This window comes from Oncorhynchus keta, chromosome 3 (assembly GCF_023373465.1).
Source record: "Oncorhynchus keta strain PuntledgeMale-10-30-2019 chromosome 3, Oket_V2, whole genome shotgun sequence".
NCBI lineage: Eukaryota > Metazoa > Chordata > Actinopteri > Salmoniformes > Salmonidae > Oncorhynchus > Oncorhynchus keta.
The window spans coordinates 13,504,512-13,530,596 of NC_068423.1; the positions used below are offsets into that span (position 1 = coordinate 13,504,512).

Below are 26,085 nucleotides of genomic sequence, written 5' to 3' on the forward strand. Positions count from 1 at the left end.
AGAGAGTAAATACCATGACAGCTGCACCGTCCATCTCCCTGTGTCCTGATTGGCTCCTGTGGTGAGTGATTGACTGGTTTGGATCCAGTCAGTCGGCCCGCCTGGCGTGTTTATCCGACAGGTGCCAGCTTAGTCAGCAGGGGGGGGTGGGGGGGAGTGAGGCACAGGTGGTGAACAGGATGGCGGCGGAGGTGGCAGAGGAGAGGAGAGATGCTGGAGGGAGGGCGAAATTTGGGCAGGAGGACGAGGGACAGCAGGTGTTGGGGTGATCAGAAGGGGTCTCTGCCATAAAGCTGTTCACCCATTTACACACCAGGCTATCGCCTTATTCGGATTACAAATGCATGGGGCCCGTTTCTCTGAGTTTACAGATATGAATGGCCTACATGCTCACGTACTATTTCAACCCGAGAACGTTTGGTGCTTTTGTGTGCAGACGCAGCGTCGTTCTCCAAGGAATGAATGTGGAACTAAAAGATGCAAAAGGCAAGGGAACTTATGCCAATGATTACAGTCCGTGTACACATGACTGTGTAAATAGGCACAATATACTTGTTCAAAACCTGTTTTGGATCCACCTGATGTGTTATATGTTCTATGTGTCCTATATCTACCTGTGAAGAACCCAATATCCCCCCCTGCCCATAACACTACCTCCGTCTCCCCCCCCTTTCTCATCTGATATACAGTAGGCGTTAGGCTGGATAAAGAGTGACAGACACAGAGAAAGAGAGAGAGTGAGAGAGAGAGAGCGAGAGAGAGAGAGAGAGGTGGTAATAGTATAGCTGGCAGTGTGCGTGGGGGGGGACTTATTGTGATAGATGAGGACAAGGTGGCTTCCAGCAGCCTCCGTCTGTCTGTCTGGCTAGATGGCTGTATGTCCAGCTGCCAGGTTGGCTGGCGGTACTGGCCTGTAAAGAGCATGGGGCCCTTCATGGATCAATTCCCTATCACAGCTCCACTGAAGTATTTCTGCTATGGAAAACATGTTACATTTTCAATGCTTTGAATAGGAACTTGAATGCGGTCACACAGAGATGTGTATACTTTCCTCCACAGTTTGCTGCCTGTGAGTTGTTCTCTCGTTAACAACATCCTCACTCCCATCTACAGGGACTTTATCTTCTTCCTTTGGTGTGTGTGAGCTCTCCGCTCGATGACTCAGGCTCTCTATACTCTCTCTGCTTGATAACTCAGGCTCTCTATTCTCTCTCTACTCGATGACTCAGGCTCTCTATTCTCTCTCCCCTCGATGACTCAGGCACTCAGGCTCTCTATTCTCTCTCCGCTTGATGACTCAGGCACTCAGGCTCTCTATTCTCTCTCCAATTGATGACTCAGGCTCTCTATTCTCTCTCCGTTCGATGACTCAGGCTCTCTATTCCCTCTCTACTCGATGACTCAGGCTCTCTATTCTTTCTACGCTTGATGACTCAGGCACTCAGGCTTTATTTCTCTCCAATTCTGACCAATTGATGACTCAGGCTCTATTCTCTCTATGCTCGATGACTCAGGATCTCTATTCTTTCGCCGCTCGATGACTCAGGCACTCAGGCTCTCTATTCTCTCTCCAATTGATGACTCAGGCTCTCTATTCTCTCTCCGTTCGATGACTCAGGCTCTCTATTCTCTCTCTGCTCGATGACTCAGGCTCTCTATTCTTTCTACCCTTGATGACTCAGGCACTCAGGCTCTCTATTCTCTCTCCTCTCGATGACTCAGGCTCTCTGTTCTCTCTCCGCTCGATGACTCAGGCTCTCTATTCTCTTTCTGCTCGGTGACTCAGGCTAACTATTCTCTCTCTGCTCATTGACACAGGCACTCAGGCTCTCTATTTTCTCTCCGCTCAATGACTCAGGCTCTCTATTCTCTCTCTGTTCGATGACTCATGCACTCAGGCTCTTTATTCTCTCTCCGCTCGATGACTCAGGCTCTCTATTCTCTCTATGCTCGATGACTCAGGCTCTATTCTCTCTATGCTCGATGACTCAGGATCTCTATTATTTTGCCGCTCGATGACTCAGGCACTCAGGCTCTCTATTCTCTCTCCAATTGATGACTCAGGCTCTCTATTCTCTCTGTGTTCGATGACTCAGGCTCTCTATTCTCTCTCCTCTCGATGACTCAGGCTCTCTGTTCTCTCTCCGCTCGATGACTCAGGCTATCTATTCTCTCTCTGCTCATTGGCACAGGCACTCAGGCTCTCTATTCTCTCTCCGCTCGATGACTAATGCTCTCTATTCTCTCTCTGCTCATTGACACAGGCACTCAGGCTCTCTATTTTCTCTCCGTTCGATGACTCAGGCTCTCTGTTCTCTCTCCGCTCGATGACTCAGGCTATCTATTCTCTCTCTGCTCATTGGCACAGGCACTCAGGCTCTCTATTCTCTCTCCGCTCGATGACTAATGCTCTCTATTCTCTCTCTGCTCATTGACACAGGCACTCAGGCTCTCTATTTTCTCTCCGCTCGATGACTCAGGCACTCAGGCTCTTTATTCTCTCTCCAATTGATGACTCAGGCTCTCTATTCTCTCTCCGTTCGATGACTCAGGCTCTCTATTCTCTCTCTGCTCGATGACTCAGGCTCTCTATTCTTTCTACGCTTGATGACTCAGGCTCTCTATTCTCTCTCCTCTCGATGACTCAGGCTCTCTGTTCTCTCTCCGCTCGATGACTCAGGCTCTCTATTATCTTTCTGCTCGGTGACTAAGGCTCTCTATTCTCTCTCTGCTCATTGACACAGGCACTCAGGCTCTCTATTCTCTCTCCGCTCGATGACTAAGGCTCTCTATTCTCTCTCTGCTCATTGACACAGGCACTCAGGCTCTCTATTTTCTCTCTGTTCGATGACTCATGCACTCAGGCTCTTTATTCTCTCCCTGTTCGATGACTCAGGCACTCAGGCTCTTTATTCTCTCTCCGCTCGATGACTCAGGCTCTCTATTCTCTCTATGCTCGATGACTCAGGCTCTATTCTCTCTATGCTCGATGACTCAGGATCTCTATTCTTTCGCCCCTCGATGACTCAGGCTCTCTATTCTCTCTCCAATTGATGACTCAGGCTCTCTATTCTCTCTCCGTTCGATGACTCAGGCTCTCTATTCTCTCTCTGCTCGATGACTCAGGCTCTCTATTCTTTCTACGCTTGATGACTAAGGCTCTCTATTCTCTCTCTGCTCATTGACACAGGCACTCAGGCTCTCTATTCTCTCTCCGCTCGATGACTAAGGCTCTCTATTCTCTCTCTGCTCATTGACACAGGCACTCAGGCTCTCTATTTTCTCTCCGTTCGATGACTCAGGCTCTCTGTTTTCTCTCCGCTCGATGACTCAGGCTCTCTATTCTCTTTCTGCTCGGTGACTCAGGCTCTCTATTCTCTCTCTGCTTATTGACACAGGCACTCAGGTTCTCTATTCTCTCTCCGCTCGATGACTCAGGCTCTCTATTCTCTCTCTGTTCGATGACTCATGCACTCAGGCTCTTTATTCTCTCTCCGCTCCATGACTCAGGCTCTCTATTCTCTCTATGCTCGATGACTCAGGCTCTATTCTCTCTATGCTCGATGACTCAGGATCTCTATTCTTTCGCCGCTCGATGACTCAGGCACTCAGGCTCTCTATTCTCTCTCCAATTGATGACTCAGGCTCTCTATTCTCTCTGTGTTCGATGACTCAGGCTCTCTATTCTCTCTCCTCTCGATGACTCAGGCTCTCTGTTCTCTCTCCGCTCGATGACTCAGGCTATCTATTCTCTCTCTGCTCATTGGCACAGGCACTCAGGCTCTCTATTCTCTCTCCGCTCGATGACTAAGGCTCTCTATTCTCTCTCTGCTCATTGACACAGGCACTCAGGCTCTCTATTCTCTCTCCGTTCGATGACTCAGGCTCTCTATTCTCTCTCTGCTCGATGACTCAGGCTCTCTATTCTTTCTACGCTTGATGACTCAGGCACTCAGGCTCTCTATTCTCTCTCCTCTTCGATGACTCAGGCTCTCTGTTCTCTCTCCAATTGATGACTCAGGCTCTCTATTCTCTCTCCGTTCGATGACTCAGGCTCTCTATTCTCTCTCTGCTCGATGACTCAGGCTCTCTATTCTTTCTACGCTTGATGACTCAGGCACTCAGGCTCTCTATTCTCTCGCCTCTCGATGACTCTGGCGCTCTTCTCTCTCCGCTCGATGACTCAGGCTATCTATTCTCTCTCTGCTCATTGGCACAGGCACCTAGGCTCTCTATTCTCTCTCCGGTCGATGACTAAGGCTCTCTATTCTCTCTCTGCTCATTGACACAGGCACTCAGGCTCTCTATTTTCTCTCCGTTCGATGACTCAGGCTCTCTGTTTTCTCTCCGCTCGATGACTCAGGCTCTCTATTCTCTTTCTGCTCGGTGACTCAGGCTCTCTATTCTCTCTCTGCTCATTGACACAGGCACTCAGGCTCTCTATTCTCTCTCCGCTCGATGACTAAGGCTCTCTATTCTCTCTCTGCTCATTGACACAGGCACTCAGGCTCTCTATTTTCTCTCCGTTCGATGACTCAGGCTCTTTGTTCTATCTCCGCTCGATGACTCAGGCTCTCTATTCTCTCTCTGTTCGATGACTCATGCACTCAGGCTCTTTATTCTCTCTCTGTTCGATGACTCAGGCACTCAGGCTCTTTGTTCACTCTCCGCTCGATGACTAAGGCTCTCTATTCTCTCTCCGTTCGATGACTCAGGCTCTCTATTCTCTCTATGCTCGATGACTCAGGCTCTATTCTCTCTCCAATTGATGACTCAGGCTCTCTATTCTCTCTCCGTTCGATGACTCAGGCTCTCTATTCTCTCTCTGCTCGATGACTCAGGCTCTATTCTCTCTCCAATTGATGACTCAGGCTCTCTATTCTCTCTCCGTTCGATGACTCAGGCTCTCTATTCTCTCTCTGCTCGATGACTCAGGCTCTCTATTCTTTCTACGCTTGATGACTCAGGCACTCAGGCTCTCTATTCTCTCTCCTTTCGATGACTCAGGCTCTCTATTCTCTCTCCAATTTATGACTCAGGCTCTCTATTCTCTCTCCGTTCGATGACTCAGGCTCTCTATTCTCTCTCCGTTAGATGACTCAGGCTCTCTGTTCTCTCTCCGCTCGATTACTCAGGCTCTCTATTCTCTTTCTGCTCGGTGACTCAGGCTATCTATTCTCTCTCTGCTCATTGATACAGGCACTCAGGCTCTCTATTCTCTCTCCGCTCGATGACTAAGGCTCTCTATTCTCTCTCTGCTCATTGACACAGGCACTCAGGCTCTCTATTTTCTCTCCGTTCGATGACTCAGGCTCTTTGTTCTATCTCCGCTCGATGACTCAGGCTCTCTATTCTCTCTCTGCTCGATGACTCAGGCTCTCTATTCTTTCTACGCTTGATGACTCAGGCACTCAGGCTCTCTATTCTCTCTCCTTTCGATGACTCAGGCTCTCTATTCTCTCTCCAATTGATGACTCAGGCTCTCTATTCTCTCTCCGTTCGATGACTCAGGCTCTCTATTCTCTCTCTGCTCGATGACTCAGGCTCTCTATTCTTTCTACGCTTGATGACTCAGGCACTCAGGCTCTCTATTCTCTCTCCGTTCGATGACTCAGGCTCTCTGTTCTCTCTCCGCTCGATGACTCAGGCTCTCTATTCTCTTTCTGCTCGGTGACTCAGGCTATCTATTCTCTCTCTGCTCATTGACACAGGCACTCAGGCTCTCTATTCTCTCTCCGCTCGATGACTCAGGCTCTCTATTCTCTCTCTGCTCATTGACACAGGCACTCAGGCTCTCTATTCTCTCTCCGCTCGATGACTCAGGCACTCAGGCTCTTTATTCTCTCTCCGCTCGATGACTCAGGCTCTCTATTCTCTCTATGCCCGATGACTCAGGCTCTCTATTCTCTTTCTGCTCGGTGACTCAGGCTATCTATTCTCTCTCTGCTCATTGACACAGGCACTCAGGCTCTCTATTCTCTCTCCGCTCGATGACTCAGGCTCTCTATTCTCTCTCTGCTCACTGACACAGGCACTCAGGCTCTCTATTCTCTCTCCGCTCGATGACTCAGGCACTCAGGCTCTTTATTCTCTCTCCGCTCGATGACTCAGGCTCTCTATTCTCTCTATGCTCGATGACTCAGCCTCTCTATTCTCTCTATGCTCGATGACTCAGGCTCTCTATTCTCTCTATGCTCAATGACTCAGGCTCTCTTCTCTCTATGCTCGATGACTCAGGCTCTCTATTCTCTCTATGCTCGATGACTCAGGCTCTCTATTCTCTCTCCGCTTGATGACTCAGGCTCTCTATTCTCTCTCCGCTTGATGACTCAGGCTCTTTGTTCTATCTCCGCTCGATGACTCAGGCTCTCTATTCTTTCTCCGCTCGATGACTCAGGCACTCAGGCTCTCTATTCTTCTCTGCTCGATGACTCAGGCTCTTTATTTTCTCTCCTACAATCGATGACTCAGGCTCTCTCCTCTCTGACTCTCTGCTTGATGATGACTCAGGCTCTCTATTCTCTCTCTGCTTTGACTTAGGCTCTCTATTCTCTCTCAGCTTGATGACTCAGGCTCTCTATTCTCTCTCTGCTCGGTGACTCAGGCTCTCTATTCTTTCCTCGCTCGATGACTCAGGCTCTCTATTCTTTCTCCGCTCGATGACTCAGGCTCTCTATTCTTTCTCCGCTCGATGACTCAGGCACTCAGGCTCTCTATTCTCTCTCTGCTCGATGACTCAGGCACTTTATTTTCTCTCCGCTCGATGACTCAGGCTCTCTATTCTCTCTCTGCACGATGACTTAGGCTCTCTATTCTCTCTCGGCTTGATGACTCAGGCTCTCTATTCTCTCTCTGCTCGGTGACTCAGGCTCTCTATTCTTTCCTGGCTCGATGACTCAGGCTCTCTATTCTTTCTCCGCTCGATGACTCAGGCTCTCTATTCTTTCTCCGCTCTATGACTCAGACACTCAGGCTCTCTATTCTCTCTCTGCTCAATGACTCAGGCTCTCTATTCTCTCTCCGCTTGATGACTCAGGCTCTTTGTTCTATCTCCGCTCGATGACTCAGGCTCTCTATTCTTTCTCCGCTTGATGACTCAGGCACTCAGGCTCTTTATTCTCTCTCTGCTCAATGACTCAGGCACTCAGGCTCTCTATTCTCTCTCTGTTCGATGACTCAGGCACTCAGGCTCTCTTCTCTCCATGACTCAGGCTCTCTATTCTCTCTCAGCTTGATGACTCAGGCACTCTATTCTCTCTCTGTTCAATGACTCAGGCACTCAGGCTCTCTATTCTCTATCAGGTCGATGACTCAGGCTCTCTATTCTCTCTCGGTTTGATGACTCAGGCACTCAGGCTCTCTTCTCTCTCCTCTCGATAACTCAGGCTCTCTATTCTCTCTCTGCTCGATGACTCCGGCTCTCTATTCTCTCTCTGTTCGATGACTCAGGCACTCAGGCTCTCTATTCTCTCTCTGCTCCTCCAAACGTCCTGGCTGTCCCTGTTTTATATAGCAGTGTCTGTCCCAATGGCTTATTGGAGGTTCTCTAATCTATTGCTGTGTGCAAATCATTTCTGCCTTGTGTTTTAATGGGACTATTCTCTCTCCGCTTGATGACTCAGGCACACTCTCTCTCTCTGTGTGAGATAATATGTTACATAGGGGTTGATATTATTTTTGAATGACCACCACTTCCTCTGTCCTCCATACATACAACATATGTAAGGTCCCTCAGTCAAGTATTGAATTCAATCACAGATTAAACTACAAACACCAGGGAGCTTTTCGAAAGCCTCATGAAGAAGGGCAGTGATTTGTAGATGGGTAGCAATAACAAATCAGACATTGAATATCTCTTTTAAGCATGGTCACATTAATAGTTATGCTCTGGATGATGTATTAAACCACCCAGACACAACATAGAAACAGGAGAGGGAGAGGAATTCACCTTTCAGCAGGACAATAACCTCCAACAAAAAGCCAAATCTACACTAGTTGATTACTAAGAAGACAGTGAATGTTCCTGAGTGGCCAAGTTACCGTTTTGAATTCAATCTGCTTGAAAATCTATGGCAAGACTTGAAAATGGCTGTTTGGCTATGATCACTTTCACTTTGACAGAGCTTGAAGACTTTTGAAAATAATAATAATGGAAAATATTTCACAATCCAGGTGTGCAAATCTTAGAGACTCACCCAAGAAGACTCCCAGCTTTTAATTGCTGCCAAAGCTGTTCCTAATATGTATTGACTCAGGGTGTTAAACACTTATCTATTCAAGATATATTAGTGTTTTATTTTTCAATACAACAAATACAAAAAATATCAGAGTATTTTGTGTAGATCGTTGATAAAAAATGACAATTAAATACATTTTAATCCCACTTTGTAACACAATACATATGTGAAGAAATCCAAGGGGGGTGAATACTTATGAAACCCACGGTATAATGCTACTTCCACCATGCCACAGGGCTGCCTAGGGCGTCCTCTCCCTGTCACCAGACACACTAGCTGCTCTACAGTAGCACACCAATATACCACTGACGCAGTCACACACATTAACACACAGATGTGCAGACATGGATGGATGGATGTACAGTGCCTTGCGAAAGTATTCGGCCCCCTTGAACTTTGCGACCTTTTGCCACATTTCAGGCTTCAAACATAAAGATATAAAACTGTATTTTTTTGTGAAGAATCAACAGCAAGTGGGACACAATCATGAAGTGGAACGACATTTATTGGATATTTCAAACCTTTTTAACAAATCAAAAACTGAAAAATTGGGCGTGCAAAATTATTCAGCCCCTTTACTTTCAGTGCAGCAAACTCTCTCCAGAAGTTCAGTGAGGATCTCTGAATGATCCAATGTTGACCTAAATGACTAATGAAGATAAATACAATCCACCTGTGTGTAATCAAGTCTCCGTATAAATGCACCTGCACTGTGATCGTCTCAGAGGTCCGTTAAAAGCGCAGAGAGCATCATGAAGAACAAGGAACACACCAGGCAGGTCCGAGATACTGTTGTGAAGAAGATTAAAGCCGGATTTGGATACAAAAAGATTTCCCAAGCTTTAAACATCCCAAGGAGCACTGTGCAAGCGATAATATTGAAATGGAAGGAGTATCAGACCACTGCAAATCTACCAAGACCTGGCCGTCCCTCTAAACTTTCAGCTCATACAAGGAGAAGACTGATCAGAGATGCAGCCAAGAGGCCCATGATCACTCTGGATGAACTGCAGAGATCTACAGCTGAGGTGGGAGACTCTGTCCATAGGAAAACAATCAGTCGTATATTGCACAAATCTGGCCTTTATGGAAGAGTGGCAAGAAGAAAGCCATTTCTTAAAGATATCCATAAAAAGTGTTGTTTAAAGTTTGCCACAAGCCACCTGGGAGACACACCAAACATGTGGAAGAAGATGCTCTGGTCAGATGAAACCAAAATTGAACTTTTTGGCAACAATGCAAAACGTTATGTTTGGCGTAAAAGCAACACAGCTCATCACCCTGAACACACCATCCCCACTGTCAAACATGGTGGTGGCAGCATCATGGTTTGGGCCTGCTTTTCTTCAGCAGGGACAGGGAAGATGGTTAAAATTGATGGGAAGATGGATGGAGCCAAATACAGGACCATTCTGGAAGAAAACCTGATGGAGTCTGCAAAAGACCTGAGACTGGGACGGAGATTTGTCTTCCAACAAGACAATGATCCAAAACATAAAGCAAAATCTACAATGGAATGGTTCAAAAATAAACATATCCAGGTGTTAGAATGGCCAAGTCAAAGTCCAGACCTGAATCCAATCGAGAATCTGTGAAAACTGCTGTTCACAAATGCTCTCCATCCAACCTCACTGAGCTCGAGCTGTTTTGCAAGGAGGAATGGGAAAAATGTAAGTCTCTCGATGTGCAAAACTGATAGAGACATACCCCAAGCGACTTACAGCTATAATCGCAGCAAAAGGTGGCGCTACAAAGTATTAACTTCAGGGGGCTGAATAATTTTGCACGCCCAATTTTTCAGTTTTTGATTTGTTAAAAAAGTTTGAAATATCCAATAAATGTCATTCCACTTCATGATTGTGTCCCACTTGTTGTTGATTCTTCACAAAAAAATACAGTTTTATATCTTTATGTTTGAAGCCTGAAATGTGGCAAAAGGTCGCAAAGTTCAAGGGGGCCGAATACTTTCGCAAGGCACTGTATATATAGACACACACAAACAGGTACGCACACACATACACACACATACACACACAGGCTCATTACAGAGTTTGCAGAGGACTGCGGCAGACCTCTCTGCCTTTCCTGTCACGCTACGTTTCTCTCCTCACTGCACTCCACCACTAGCCTACAAACAGCCATCCACATGAGTTCCTGTAGCACCACTGGCCTACAAACAGCCATCCACATGAGTTCCTGCGGCACCACTGGCCTACATACAGCCATCCACATGAGTTCCTGTAGCACCACTGGCCTACATACAGCCATCCACATGAGTTCCTGCGGCACCACTGGCCTACATACAGCCATCCACATGAGTTCCTGTAGCACCACTGGCCTTCATACAGCCATCCACATGAGTTCCTGTAGCACCACTGGCCTACATCCAGCCATCCACATGAGTTCCTGTAGCACCACTGGCCTACATACAGCCATCCACATGAGTTCCTGTAGCACCACTGGCCTACAAACAGCCATCCACATGAGTTCCTGTAGCACCACTGGCCTACAAACAGCCATCCACATGAGTTCCTGCGGCACCACTGGCCTACATACAGCCATCCACATGAGTTCCTGTAGCACCACTGGCCTACATACAGCCATCCACATGAGTTCCTGTAGCACCACTGGCCTACATACAGCCATCCACATGAGTTCCTGTAGCACCACTGGCCTACATACAGCCATCCACATGAGTTCCTGTAGCACCACTGGCCTACATACAGCCATCCACATGAGTTCCTGTAGCACCACTGGCCTACATACAGCCATCCACATGAGTTCCTGTAGCACCACTGGCCTACATACAGCCATCCACATGAGTTCCTGTAGCACCACTGGCCTACATACAGCCATCCACATGAGTTCCTGTAGCACCACTGGCCTACATACAGCCATCCACATGAGTTCCTGTAGCACCACTGGCCTACATACAGCCATCCACATGAGTTCCTGTAGCACCACTGGCCTACATACAGCCATCCACATGAGTTCCTGTAGCACCACTGGCCTACATACAGCCATCCACATGAGTTCCTGTAGCACCACTGGCCTACATACAGCCATCCACATGAGTTCCTGTAGCACCACTGGCCTACATACAGCCATCCACATGAGTTCCTGTAGCACCACTGGCCTACATACAGCCATCCACATGAGTTCCTGTAGCACCACTGGCCTACATACAGCCATCCACATGAGTTCCTGTAGCACCACTGGCCTACATACAGCCATCCACATGAGTTCCTATAGCACCACTGGCCTACATACAGCCATCCACATGAGTTCCTGTAGCACCACTGGCCTACATACAGCCATCCACATGAGTTCCTGCAGCACCACTGGCCTACATACAGCCATCCACATGAGTTCCTATAGCACCACTGGCCTACATACAGCCATCCACATGAGTTCCTGTAGCACCACTGGCCTACATACAGCCATCCACATGAGTTCCTATAGCACCACTGGCCTACATACAGCCATCCACATGAGTTCCTATAGCACCACTGGCCTACATACAGCCATCCACATGAGTTCCTGCAGCACCACTGGCCTACATACAGCCATCCACATGAGTTCCTATAGCACCACTGGCCTACATACAGCCATCCACATGAGTTCCTGTAGCACCACTGGCCTACATACAGCCATCCACATGAGTTCCTGCAGCACCACTGGCCTACATACAGCCATCCACATGAGTTCCTATAGCACCACTGGCCTACATACAGCCATCCACATGAGTTCCTGTAGCACCACTGGCCTACATACAGCCATCCACATGAGTTCCTGCAGCACCACTGGCCTACATACAGCCATCCACATGAGTTCCTGCAGCACCACTGGCCTACATACAGCCATCCACATGAGTTCCTGTAGCACCACTGGCCTACATACAGCCATCCACATGAGTTCCTATAGCACCACTGGCCTACATACAGCCATCCACATGAGTTCCTGTAGCACCACTGGCCTACATACAGCCATCCACATGAGTTCCTGCAGCACCACTGGCCTACATACAGCCATCCACATGAGTTCCTATAGCACCACTGGCCTACATACAGCCATCCACATGAGTTCCTGTAGCACCACTGGCCTACATCCAGCCATCCACATGAGTTCCTGCAGCACCACTGGCCTACATACAGCCATCCACATGAGTTCCTGCAGCACCACTGGCCTACATACAGCCATCCACATGAGTTCCTGTAGCACCACTGGACTACATACAGCCATCCACATGAGTTCCTATAGCAGCAGCCATCCACATGAGTTCCTGCACCACCTACATACAGCCATCCACATGAGTTCCTATAGCACCACTGGCCTACATACAGCCATCCACATGAGTTCCTATAGCACCACTGGCCTACATACAGCCATCCACATGAGTTCCTGCGGCACCACACACAGCTCATTCATATTTCATGTGCACAGATTTCCTCTCTCTCTCATCTGGGGATGTTGCTTCTGTCGCTCTCTAATGGTGCACACTATGTTATATCTGGGGAAGCAACTTTCCCGTAAGGAAAAACTGAGCATAGCACATATGAAAACAGGTATCCTTGATATTACAGAGTATATTGCCCCTTCTTTTTAGCTCCTCTGCACGGGAGATATTAGGTTACATGTCCCCACTTCCCCCGGGTTGTGTTACTCAATTTCTCTTTCTTTCTCCCTCTCTCTCTTTCTCTGTCTCTCTCTCTTTATTTATCTCTCTCCATCCTCAGCTCTCCCCGACAGACAAGAGTTTGGAGTTTGACAGAGATTTCCGTGTCCGGCACTATGCAGGGAATGTGGTGTAAGTAACCACTGCGGTGGTGTACTGTATGGAACCACTCTCGGCTAAAAGTCACTGTGGCGGCAGTAGGGAGTTCACTGTGTTCTCTTAATACCCTAATCAGTACAACAGCGTGAGATCATCCAACACTATCAACCAAATCACAAGTTTTGTATGCTACAGTGTGCCAACCATCCTCAGTGCCTGTTTGCCTGTCCAGCCCAGCAGCTCTAGCTAACTCCCCATAGTTAACATATTATATGGCTTTAAAGATGAGACCATTATAATAACCATGTACTCTGCCTCCTGCAGTGTAGCCTAATTGGTTCAGGGAGCACTCAAACTTCAGACTCTCTGCATCCCAAATGGCACCCTATTCCCTAGATAGTGCACTACCTTTGACCAGGGACCATACTGTAGGTCTCTGGTCAATGGGTTCTGGCCAAAAGGAGTGCACTATATAGGGAATAGGGTGCTATTTGAGATGCAGGCTGATACTGTAGAGTAAGGGGTGTAATGGGCCAGTTTCCCCTGGGTCTTACTGAGTAACACAGATGGCTCCTACTCTTCCACTGTCTCAGACTGGAAACAGAGGATTTGTTCTCTAATTCTTCTGGGATTCATCCATTTTAATCGTTTCTGAGTAGGGTTTAGGAGACGCTGTTGTCATTTGTAAGCACCGTCTTCGGTGATGCAAGTTTTAAGACGGTCTTAGTGTCAGAAAAGATGATCAAGAGGTTTGTGTGTGTGTATGTGTGTGTGTGTGTGTGTGTGCACTTTTGTATTTGCACAGGTACTCGGTGGTTGGCTTCATCGACAAGAACAAGGACACTCTCTTCCAGGACTTCAAAAGGCTACTGTACAACAGGTGAGACTCAACACACACCTGCTTTCCCCTCTCCTCTCCTCCTATTCCCCTCACATGACACCGCAGTAGCCTTCAATTAACAGAACAACAGCACCTACAATGATGAACTGATAAACAATCTTCTCCTGTCTCTTTTCCTCTCGTCCTCTATCTTTTAATTGATTTATTTTATTTCACCTTTATTTAACCAGGAAGGCAAGTTGAGAACAAGTTCTCATTTACAATTGCGACCTGGCCAAGATAAAGCAAAGCAGTTCGGCACATACAACAACACAGAGTTACACATGGAGTAAAACAAACATACAGTCAATAATACAGTAGAAAAATAAGTCTATATACAATGTGAACAAATGAGGTGAGATAAGGGAGGTAAAGGCAAAACAAAGGCCATGGTGGCAAAGTAAATACAATATAGCAAGTAAAACACTGGAATGGTAAATTTGCAGTGGAATAATGTGCAAAGTAGAGATAGAAATAATGTGGTGCAAAGGAGCAAAATAAATAAATAAATAAATGCAGTAGGGGGAGAGGTAGTTGTTTGGGCTAAATTATAGATGGGCTATGTACAGGTGCAGCAATCTGTGAGCTGCTCTGACAGCTGGTGCTTAAAGCTAGTGAGGGAGATTAGTGTTTCCAGTTTCAGAGATTTTTGTAGTTCTTTCCAGTCATTGGCAGCAGAGAACTGGAAGGAGAGGCGGCCAAAGGAAGAATTGGTTTTGGGGGTGACCAGAGAGATATATCTGCTGGAGCGCGTGCTACAGGTGGGTGCTGCTATGGTGACCAGGGAGCTGAGATAAGGGGGGACTTTACCAAGCAGGGTCTTGTAGATGACCTGGAGCCAGTGAGTTTAGCGATGAGTATGAAGCGAGGGCCAGCCAACGAGAGCGTACAGGTCGCAGTGGTGGGTAGTATATGGGACTTTGGTGACAAAACGGATTGCACTGTGATAGACTGCATCCAATTTTTTGAGTAGGGTATTGGAGGCTATTTTGTAAATGACATCGCCGAAGTCGAGGATCGGTAGGAGGGTCAGTTTTACAAGGGTATGTTTGGCAGCATGAGTGAAGGATGCTTTGTTGCGAAATAGGAAGCCAATTCTAGATTTAACTTTGGATTGGAGATGTTTGATGTGAGTCTGGAAGGAGAGTTTACAGTCTAACCAGACACCTAGGTATTTGTAGTTGTCCACCTATTCTAAGTCAGAACCGTCCAGAGTAGTGATGTTCGACGGGCGGGCAGGTGCAGGCAGCGATCGGTTGAAGAGCATGCATTTAGTTTTACTTGTATTTAAGAGCAATTGGAGGCCACGGAAGGAGAGTTGTATGGCATTGAAGCTCGTCTGGAGGGTTGTTAACACAGTGTCCAAAGAAGGGCCAGAAGTATACAGAATGGTGTCGTCTGCGTAGAGGGGGATCAGAGACTCACCAGCAGCAAGAGCGACATCATTGCTGTATACAGAGAAGAGAGTTGGTCCAAGAATTGAACCCTGTGGCGCCCCCATAGAGACTGCCAGAGGCCCGGACAACAGGCCCTCCGATTTGACACACTGAACTCTATCAGAGAGGTAGTTGGTGAACCAGGCGAGGCAATCATTTGAGAAACCAAGGCTATCGAGTCTGCCGATGAGGATGTGGTGATTGACAGAGTTGAAAGCCTTGGCCAGGTCAATGAATACGGCTGCACAGTATTGTTTCTTATCGATGTCTGTTAAGATATCGTTTAGGACCTTGTGCGTGGCTGAGGTGCACCCATGACAAGCTCTGAAACCAGATTGCATAGCGGAGAAGGTATGGTGGGATTCAAAATGGTCAGTAATCTGTTTGTTGACTTGGCTTTCGAAGACCTTAGAAAGGCAGGGTAGGATAGAAATAGGTCTGTAGCAGTTTGGGTCAAGAGTGTGTGTCCCCGTTGAAGAGGGGGATGACCGCAGCTGCTTTCCAATCTTTGAGAATCTCAGATGACATAAAAGAGAGGTTGAACAAGCTAGTAATAGGGGTTGCAACAATTTTGGCAGATAATTTTAGAAAGAAAGGGTCCAGATTGTCTAGCCCGGCTGATTTGTAGGGGTCCAGATTTTTCAGCTCTTTCAAAACATCAGCTGACTAGATTTGGGAGACGGAGAAATGGGGAAAGCTTGGGTAAGTTGTTGTGGGGGTGCAGTGCTGTTGACCGGGGTAGGGGAAGCCAGGTGGAAAGCATGGCCAGCCGTAGAAAAATGCTTCTTGAAATTCTCAATTATAGTGGATTTATCAGTGGTGACAGTGTTTCCTATCCTCAGTGCTGTGGGCAGCTGGGAGGAGGTGTTCTTATTCTCCATGGACTTTACAGTGTCCCAGAACTTTTTGGAGGTTGTGTTGCAGGAAGCAAATTTATACTTGAAAAAGCTAGCCTTGGCTTTTCTAACTGCCTGTGTATATTGATTTCTAGTTTCCCTGAAAAGCTGCATATCACGGGGGCTGTTCGATGCTAATGCAGAACGCCATAGGATGTTTTTGTGTTGGTTAAGGGCAGTGAGGTCTGGAGAGAACCAAGGTCTATATCTGTTCCTGGTTCTACATTTCTTGAATGGGGTCTGCTTATTTAAGATGTTGAGGAAGGCATTTAAAAAAAATTACCAGACATCCTCTACTGACAGGATGAGATCAATATCCTTCCAGCATACCCCGGCCAGGTCAATTAGAAAGGCCTGCTCGCTGAAGTGTTTCAGGGAGCGTTTGATAGTGATGAATGGAGGTCGTTTGACCGCTGACCCATTACAGATGCAGGCAATGAGGCAGTGATCACTGAGATCTTGGTTGAAAACAGCAGACGTGTATTTAGAGGGCAGGTTGGTTAGGATGATATCTATGAGGGTGACTTTGGGGTGGTACCTGGTAGGTTCATTGATAATTTGTGTGAGATTGAGGGCATCAAGCTTAGATTGTAACATGGCTGGGGTGTTAAGCATGTCCCAGTTTAGGTCACCTAGCAGCACGAGATCTGAAGATAGCTGGTGGCCAATCAGTTCACATATGGTGTCCAGAGCACAGCTGGGGGCAGAGGGTGGTCTATAGCAGGCGGCAACGGTGAGGGACTTGTTTTTAGAGAGGTGGATTTTTAAGAGTAGAAGTTCAAATTGTTTGGGTACAGACCTGGATAGTAGGACAGAACTCTGCAGGCTATCTTTGCAGTAGATTGCAAAACTGCCCCCTTTGGCCGTTCTATCTTGTCTGAAAATGTTGTAGTAAGGGATGGAGATTTCAGAATTTTTGGTGGTCTTTCTAAGCCAGGATTCAGACACGGCTAGAACATCCGGGTTGGCAGAGTGTGCTAAAGCAGTGAATAAAAAAAACTTATGTTGACATGCATGAAACCAAGGCTATTACTATTACAGAAGTCATCAAAAGAGAGCCCCTGGGGAATAGGAGTGGAGCTAGGCACTGCAGGGCCTGGATTCCCCTCTCCATCACCAGAGGAGGAGTAGGATAAGGGTACGGCTAAACGCTATGAGAATTGGTCGTCTAGAACATCCGGAACAGAGAGTAAAAGGAGACTTCTGGGGGCCATAAAATAGCTTCAAGGTATAATGTACAGACAAAGGTATGGTAGGATGTGAATACAGTGGAGGTAAACCTAGGTATTGAGAGATATGGAAACATCATTGAAACCAAGTGATGTCATCGCATGTGTGGGTGGTGCAACTGAAAGGTTGGATAAGGTATAATGAGCAGGGCTAGAGGCTCTACAGTGAAATAAGCCAATAAACACTAACCAGAACAGCAATGGACTAGGCATATTGACATTAAGGAGAGGCATGCTTAGTCGAGTCATCATAAGGGTCCAGTGAGAAGTGAGGTTGGTTGGGGTAACGGCGATTCAGACAGCTAGCCGGGCCAACGGTAGCAAGCTGGCATAGGAGGGAGGTCTGTTTTTAGCCACCTCGTGCGTTTCCGTCAGTACATTAGTGGGGTACCGTGTAGTAGAGGGGATCAATCCAATTGGCAAAATAGATATAGTTATTGTGACCCAAGATAAACTGTCCGATAGGCCTATTCAGATAGCAGCCGATAAGACAGCTAACGATTAGCGGGCCGCAGATGGGCGTTCAGGTAACTTTGCGACAGAGGGGCCAGTTGGATAACTCCCTCGGGCAGATAATGTCGGTAGTCCAGTCGTGAAGGCCCGGTGGGGCTCCGCATCGGCAGTAAAACAGGTCCGGATAGGTGATTGTAGCCCAGGAGTGGGTGATGGAACTCTTCAGCTGGCTCCGGAATAATTGATGTTTGCTCCAGGATCGACGTAAGCCAATAGTCACACGGATAGCAGCTAGCTAGCTGCGATATCCAGATGTAAATGTCCAGAGCTTGTGGTAGAAATTCGGGGATATGGAGAGAAAAAAAGGTCCGGTATGTTCTGGTCTGAGTCGCGTTGTACAAAACTGCCGATAGCTTTTCGAGCTAAAGGATAGCTGATGACCACAAACCGTGGTTAGCTGAATCTCTGTTCTGAATCTCTGAAGCTGAATCTCTGTTCCTCTCTCTCTCCGTAGCTCCAACCCAGTGCTGAAAGTGATGTGGCCGGAGGGCAAGCTGAAGATCACTGAGGTCACCAAACGACCCCTAACGGCCGCTACCCTCTTTAAGAACTCCATGATCGCATTGGTGGAGAACCTGGCTTGCAAGGTGAGGGGCGCGGCCACCGCCGGGCAACTATTTCATTGGCCAACAACTTCCAATTTTTGTTTGTACTACTGACTTGGCTGGTGTGTGTGTATTTCAACGTCTAAAGTGGTTTTCTTTCCTCAGCTCCTCTCCTCCAAAATTACACAAATGTGAACTCACAGGATAGGTGAAAAAACATGTTGGCTATCCTACACAAATGAGCTTTCCCGTTTCCCGTTCTTCCACAACAGTGTAGATAATAGATAGGAGACCAGTGGGTAAAGCCATGTCAGACTATTGACTTGTTGTCAGTGTTCAGTGCCACTTTCTGACGAACCCCATAGTAGCCAATGATGTGTTACCTTACTGTGGCGTGTGTGTGTAGGAGCCGTACTACGTGCGCTGCATCAAGCCCAACGACGTCAAGTCGCCCCTGCTGTTCGAGCACGAGCGTTGTCGCCACCAGGTCGAGTACCTAGGCCTACTGGAGAACGTCCGTGTGCGCCGCGCCGGATTCGCCAACCGCCAGGAGTACCCCCGCTTCCTCCAGAGGTATGAGCTTCCACCCCATCTCCCGGGTAGAAGTAGAATCAGGGCTGTATTCAAAAAGCTTCTCAGAGTTGTACTGATTTTACGATCAAGTCTCTCCTGTCCATATAATCTTATTCATTATGATCTAAAAGTTGTGATCCTGATCCTAGATCAGCAGTTTTACTGTGAGAGCAACATTTTCATAGTGCTAATAAATACATGATAATATGTGTGATTTCATTGCAAGATGTTCTTACATCCGTGTTATAACTGGGCTGGAACAAGAGCCTGAACAAGATGCCCACCCCTGCATAAGATCATTGGCTAGGGGCAACGTCATCCTCCCTACCTACCTCATCCTTATCTTGTTACTTCCTGCAGTCCGATATTAAGGTGTTGTTTAGCCAATGTCCCAGACAATTGATTTGATACTTCCCCACCAACACAATGTTCCTGTGCCCTTGACTAGGAACAGCCTTGTAACAGAGTGGATTTATTTAATGAATTTCCTTTTCATCGAATTCAGTCGACGCATTCAGTGGGAAAAAAATCTCTGTGACCCTCCCTTCTTCTTGCCTCTGTTTTCAATCCATTCACCAGTATAGACTGAACATTCCCAACCATGTTTCTCTACCATGATACTATGATATTATTTTGTGTACGACAGTTCTCCTACTAACACCAACTCGTGAATTAACCAGGCCTGGGCTTGAGTTTGATCAAGCAGAATCCAGTCAGTACTGGACTAGGTCATAGAGATCTGTGCAGAGGAGAAAGGAGGATGGGCTTTGCATCATATATATGCCATTTAGCAGACGCTTTTATCCAAAGCGACTTACAGTCATGTGTGCATACATTCTACGTATGGGTGGTCCCGGGGATCGAACCCACTACCCTGGCGTTACAAGCGCCATGCTCTACCAACTGAGCTACAGAAGGACCACATCACCTTGCGTCTCTGTTCCAGAGCTAGATCGGGCGCTAAGCGACAGCAGTGATGTCACTGAGGTGGCAGCAAGTCTCTTACAAGTCTCTTACATCAGATGAGATGTTGCATAATAAATTCGGACACTTTTCTCTAAAAGTGTGTTATCTAGGAAACAGAAACAGGTTTATATTGTGTGCAAAATGAGGATTTTTCTAGGATTTATTTTGGACTCTTGGCAGTCAAGACTGACCAAATGTTTAATTAGGAATTGGTCCAAACTGCACTGTCACACACAAGCTCCAAATGATGAAAACACAAACACACACACAAACACACACACACTCTCTTAACTGTTAATCCCTTTCCCTAATTCATTCACAGCTGTCTCGATCTCCCACTCCCCTGCCCTTCCTCGGTCAAATTATACTAAACAAAAATATAAATGCAGCATGAAACAATTTCAACGATTTTACTGAGTTACAGTTCATATAAGGAAATAAGTCAATTCAAATAAATGAATTAGGCCCTAATCTATGTATTTCAAATGACTGGGCAGGGGTGCAGCCATGAGGCCTGGGAGGGCCTCACCCATTTAGGAGCAAGGCCCAGCCAATCAGAAGTAGTTTTTCCTCACAAAACGGCTTTATTCCAGACAGAAATACTCAGTTTGATCAGCTGTCCGGGTGGCTGGTCTCAGATGATCCCGCAGGTGAAGAAACCTGATGTGGAGGTCCTGGGCTGGCGTAGTTACAAGTGGTCTGCGGTTGTGAGGCCGGTTGGGCGTACTTATGGTAGAGAAATGTACATTCATTTCTCTGGCTTCAGCTATGGTGGACATTCCCGCAGTCAGCATGCCAATTGCACACTCCCTCAACTTGAGACATATGTGGCATTGTGTTCTGTGACAAAACTGCACATTTTTTGTGGCCTCAAGGTGCACCTGTGTAATGATCATGCTGTTTAATCAGCTTCTTCACCTGTCAGGTGGATGGATTATCTTGGCAAAGGAGAAATACTCACTAACAGGGATGTCAACAAATTTGTACACACAATTTGAGAGAAATTAGCTTTTTTTTGTGCGTTTGGAACATTTCTGAGATCTTTTATTTCAGCTCATGAAACATGGGATCAACACTTTACATGTTGAGTTGATACTTTTTTTCAGTATAGATTAGGTAATAGCTGTGATAGTTAACAGTGATTATTTTGCACACTTCTCCTCTAACTATCCCACTCACTCATTTCATTCACTGGAATTTGCTATAATTTGGTATTACATCATACCTTAGCAGTAAAATGCCAGTGAAATAAATAATGTAGGATTTTTTTTGTCAGGCCTGCTGACCTCTCTTGGCAGTCAAATAATATCTTATCACAGTGTCCTGTAGTAGTTACAAATCATTCTGTATTTTGCTGGGCAGTTTTTCTGTTGTTCAGGTTTCATAAAAGAAGCCATCACCATTAGGAATTTAAGTCCTAGTCATTCAGCTGATGCTTTTGACATACATTTAACACACTGTATACCGTGTTTATGACCCGTGCAGGAATTAAACCAATAAATGGGAATTTGTACACCCCGTGCTCTGACCACTGAGCAATCAGAACCACTCTGGTTTGCGATCGTGCTTAAGTATTTTCCCCTCGGCCTCCATTCCACCCCTTCAGGTACAAGATGATCTCGGAGTTCACGTGGCCCAATCACGACCTCCCATCGGAAAAAGAGGCGGTAAAGAAGCTGTTGCAGGGCTGCGGCTTCGAGCAGGACGTGGCGTACGGCAAGACGAAGGTGTTCATCCGCACGCCACGCACCCTCTTCTGCCTGGAGGAGCAGAGGACCGAAATGGTTGGGAGAATCGTTCTCTTCCTTCAGAAGGTCAGTGTCAATCTCGTCACATTTGACCTTTGGCCTGGTCTCCATCGCAACGGCCCTAGGTCGAGTGCAAACATTGTATAGGTGTTACCTCTACAGGTACATTTATTATAATAAATGAATACAAATACGTTTTAAGACAAAAATACGCTACAAATTCAATAGCGGACACTTTAATATTCAATATCACATTGTCAGGGAGCCTGATTGTTGGTCAAAGCTACCTAAAATCCAGTGACCTCGTTCTCTTGTGTCCTCATTTAAATTCACTCTCCTTCCTTCTCATGTGAGTAACAAACTCCCGAGACTGGAACGACTCAGCACTTGATATGCCGCAAGGCGCCGAGATATTTTCAGAGCCTAAAATAATGTTGTATTATTATAGCGTTGGCTTTCTCTTTCTTCCTCTCTGGGTTTCATCTGCCCACGCCGACCCAGCTCAGTAAATGATCTGGAGGAGAGAAGAGGGGTCCACACATCCGCACTGCAGACTTCTGCGACGCCGCTAGCAACTCATGCACACTAAAAGAACAAGCCAACTGTGAAAACAGAATCGAAATGTTCCCTATACTCCTATTCAACCTTTATCAGCGACTCCCTCTCTTAGTTGGAATATATCACCACAGCTCCTGAGATGCTGATACCCACATGTATCAATATAAACCATTAGCTAATGTACTGTAGCTGTAGGGGAAATCCATTTAGTACGAGGCCCTTTTATCATATTGACAGTTGTTATGACGTTGATACAGACCGGAGCGTAATCCGTTATTGCTTTATTACAGCCAATTCTCCATAAATGTTCTCTGTTATGTGATTGGATTGGGGACATGGATGTTGGATTTTCTATATGCTTTCCTCCGTTGATTGGTTGGTAAAGAAAGCCATGTGGTTGTGTGGTGCATGAGAGTACTCCTCAGGTAAGAACGGTTGCAACTCTGATGTGATGATAGCGTGTGTCATACCACGTGTCCTACACACCCACTAAGACAGCCTAGGACTGTACAATGCTTCTGTATAGATGGGGGGGATGTTGCGCTGTCAATTTGCTGTGAAATCTAGCTGAGCATCTCTAAAGGTAATGCCTTCTCTGTACAGAGCTCCAAAATGTCAATTTCTCAGCGCCTGTCTATCTGTTCTATTTCGTTTTTCCTTTTCCCAGTTTGGGATTTGAACGCCTATTTTGGGAGCCATCTATATGTTTGGTGTTCTGGCAGAATAAAGATTGACCGCTATACATTTACCTAGCCTGTTAATGCTACTCAAATCCCTAGGAGTACATTCCTTCACGTTCAAAACTTTGATTCAGTCAGCTCTCTCAGAGGACTGTGCTGCGATCTAACTGCCCACAGACATCAAAGGCTTAAACCAGCCAAATGGCTTCAGTCTGGGATCGATTGTTTGACCTCTGTATTGATCTACAAGGACCTGGTTGGGCTGCCCAACAGACGAGCTCGCCTCGTGCTCCTGTTTTCCTACCTCAAAGGATGTTGTCACTTTGATAACCAAGTACAAACACCAGAGAGAATTCCCGGCGTTCTACCAAAACAAACATCACACAAAAGAGAGGTTTAGGGTGGAAGGAATCGTGTAGGGGCTCTGCCAGACAATAAGAACAATAAGAAGTTCTTTGTCACTGGACATTGCTCACACCTACGCAGGTACACACACACACTCATGCACCACCCTCCAGAAATAAGCAAAATAGACTGCTATTTTACTCTATTTGTTCCCTGCTCAGCTCACTCAGCTCATCCTCTGTGCGACGCAATCCCCTTATCAGCAGCTGGCACACCAATGTGCCTTATGCCAATGGGCCCCACCATGCCAGGGGTGGCAGAACCCATGCCAGTATCTCAAGCTCCCCCCATACGAGCCTCCTTCCCCAGACAAACACAAGTGCTTGTCAGTGACTGCACTCCACATAAGAAGTGAGAGGTCCTATATATAGAACCTGACAATTAGGTTTGAGGTACCCTTCTCCATGCCTGGTTCTGGAGTACACAATGCACCTTTCTCCTTACCACCCCGTCATCCCCTCGTTACAGCCTCGTTACGTGAGCCTCATCCCCAGAAGAGGGCGGGGGAAGAGAGAAAGGGACTCTCTCCCAGTCTCATTTCACGCTACCTTCCGCTCTGTCGTTCCTCGGGTTCCGCCCAGTTCTCCCGAGCCCCCGTCTAAGTCGTTCCACTCCGGCTCTCCTCTGTTTCCCAAGCCAGCGGATAGAACCCTGGCTCCGCTGAATCCACCGTCACGGCTATCAACTCTGCCCTCCCCGCTGACTGAGTGCACTACATCCCACTATCAATGGCCTGTATCTGCTCCACTGCCCACTCCCTAGTGTGAGGGCAGTTGAGCACACAAGTCCCCATCCAACCCGCAGTCAGAACCTTATCCTCAGAAAGGGCCGATTAGTCCCAATCTGAACCAACCTAAAGGGGATTAAATACTACAATCCAACACAAATGCAGAGACTTTATAAATGATTCATGAGCTTCTACCCTTTTTTTTAAATGAATATTTCATACATTTAAGCCCAGCCATCCACATCAGTTTCTGTCAGGGCTTTTCTTTTAGCTGAGATGACAGAGAGTCAGTCCCCTGTGTATAAGGAACTGGGCAACAATCGCTATTGAAAGCATTACATGTATCTGAGCGGCTGAGGTTTTTATCAGTGAGGCTGTAGGCTAGGCTAGGCTAGCGTTAGCCTGTCTGTCTGCCTACTGGGCCTGAACTGATCCCCTTCTATATCCATACGCCTCAGCACTATGTAACCTGATCCTAATTGGTCTGATGTAGGCATTATTGCAGCGGCATGTATGGTGTTCTACTACTTATGGTAGATTTACACCTGCTGACTGCAAAACACCTAGCTACCTCCAAAATGGGCAATCTGACAGGAATATATGCAAGTTTGTCAATGTCTTTTTATGTGATAGAAGTTCGTAGAACTGTTACAGCAGAACAGATAATACCTCGACCCAGTACTGGTACCCTGTGTACAGTGTATATAGCCAGGTTATCGTTACTCACTATGTATTCATTATTATTGTTGTTTTTATTATTATGTGTTATTACTTTTCTATTATCTATACATTTTCTCTCTCTCTCTCTCTGCATTGTTGGGAAGGCCCGTAAGTAAGCATTTCACTGTTGTTTACAAAGCATGTGACGAATTTGATTTGATAATACCCTTTCCGCATGATCACGTTGAAATGAAAATAGGATGTAAAGATACATTCTGCAATATGAACAACTCTTCAATGATCATTTCAGTTAGTGACGTAGGCCTGTTTCATTTTTGAATAATGCAGTTTTGAAATGCCTCATGAGCTGAGAACGACTGTCTAACCTCATTATAACACAATATGAGGTTGTTTTACTCCAAGGTTTGTCGACAATGTCTTTGTTAATGAACAACACCAAGTAGTATTGATTTTTATCATGCATTTGGGGCTCCAAAAATAGGTTCACCTCAGACCATTACAGCATTGAGTATTCACAATGTTCTCGCACAGTGTAGAGCAAGAAGCTACTAAAGATCATGTGATTAGTATCATCATATAGCCTACACCCTTTAGTGACATACACTACTGTTCAAAGGTTTGAGGTCACTTAGAAATGTCCTTGTTTTTGAAAGAAAAGCTCATTTTTTTTGCCCATTTAAAATAACATCAAATTGATCAGAAATACAGTGTAGACATTAATGTTGAAAATTACTATTGTAGCTGGAAACAACAGATTTTTAATGGAATATCTACATAAGCGTACAGAGGCCCATGATCAGCAACCAACACTCCTGTGTTACAATGGCACGTTGTGTTAGCTAATCCAAGTTTATAATTTTAAAAGGCTAATTGATCATTAGAAAACCCTTTTGCAATTATGTTAGCACAGCTGAAAACAGTTGTCCTGATTAAAGAAGCAATAAAACTGGCCTTCTTTAGACTAGTTGAGTATCTGGAGCATCAGCATTTGTGGGTTCGATTACAGGCTCAAAATGTCCACAAACAAAGAACTTTATTCTGGAACGCATCAGTCTATTCTTGTCCTGAGAAAGGCCAGCATCCCGGAGTCGCCCCTTCGCTGTTGCCATTGAGACTGGTGTTTTGCGGGTACTATTTAATGAAGCTGCCAGTTGAGGACTTGTGAGGCGTCTGTTTCTCAAACTAGACACTTTAATGTACTTGTCCTCTTGCTCAGTTGTGCATCGGGGCCACTCCT

The 26,085-nt window shown here is 46.3% G+C and overlaps 1 protein-coding gene across 2 annotated transcripts in view; it reads left to right on the forward strand.

Moving 5' to 3' along the window:
• LOC118367064 (unconventional myosin-Id) overlaps positions 1-26,085 on the forward strand; it is a 132,115-nt gene that overhangs the window by 62,650 nt on the left and 43,380 nt on the right. For both annotated transcript variants that reach the window (XM_035750065.2, XM_052490289.1), the window contains exons 12-16: positions 12,974-13,044; positions 13,817-13,891; positions 18,420-18,552; positions 18,917-19,083; positions 21,656-21,863. In XM_035750065.2, the coding sequence (XP_035605958.2) occupies positions 12,974-13,044; positions 13,817-13,891; positions 18,420-18,552; positions 18,917-19,083; positions 21,656-21,863 (654 nt within the window). The remainder of the gene's footprint in view (positions 1-12,973; positions 13,045-13,816; positions 13,892-18,419; positions 18,553-18,916; positions 19,084-21,655; positions 21,864-26,085) is intronic.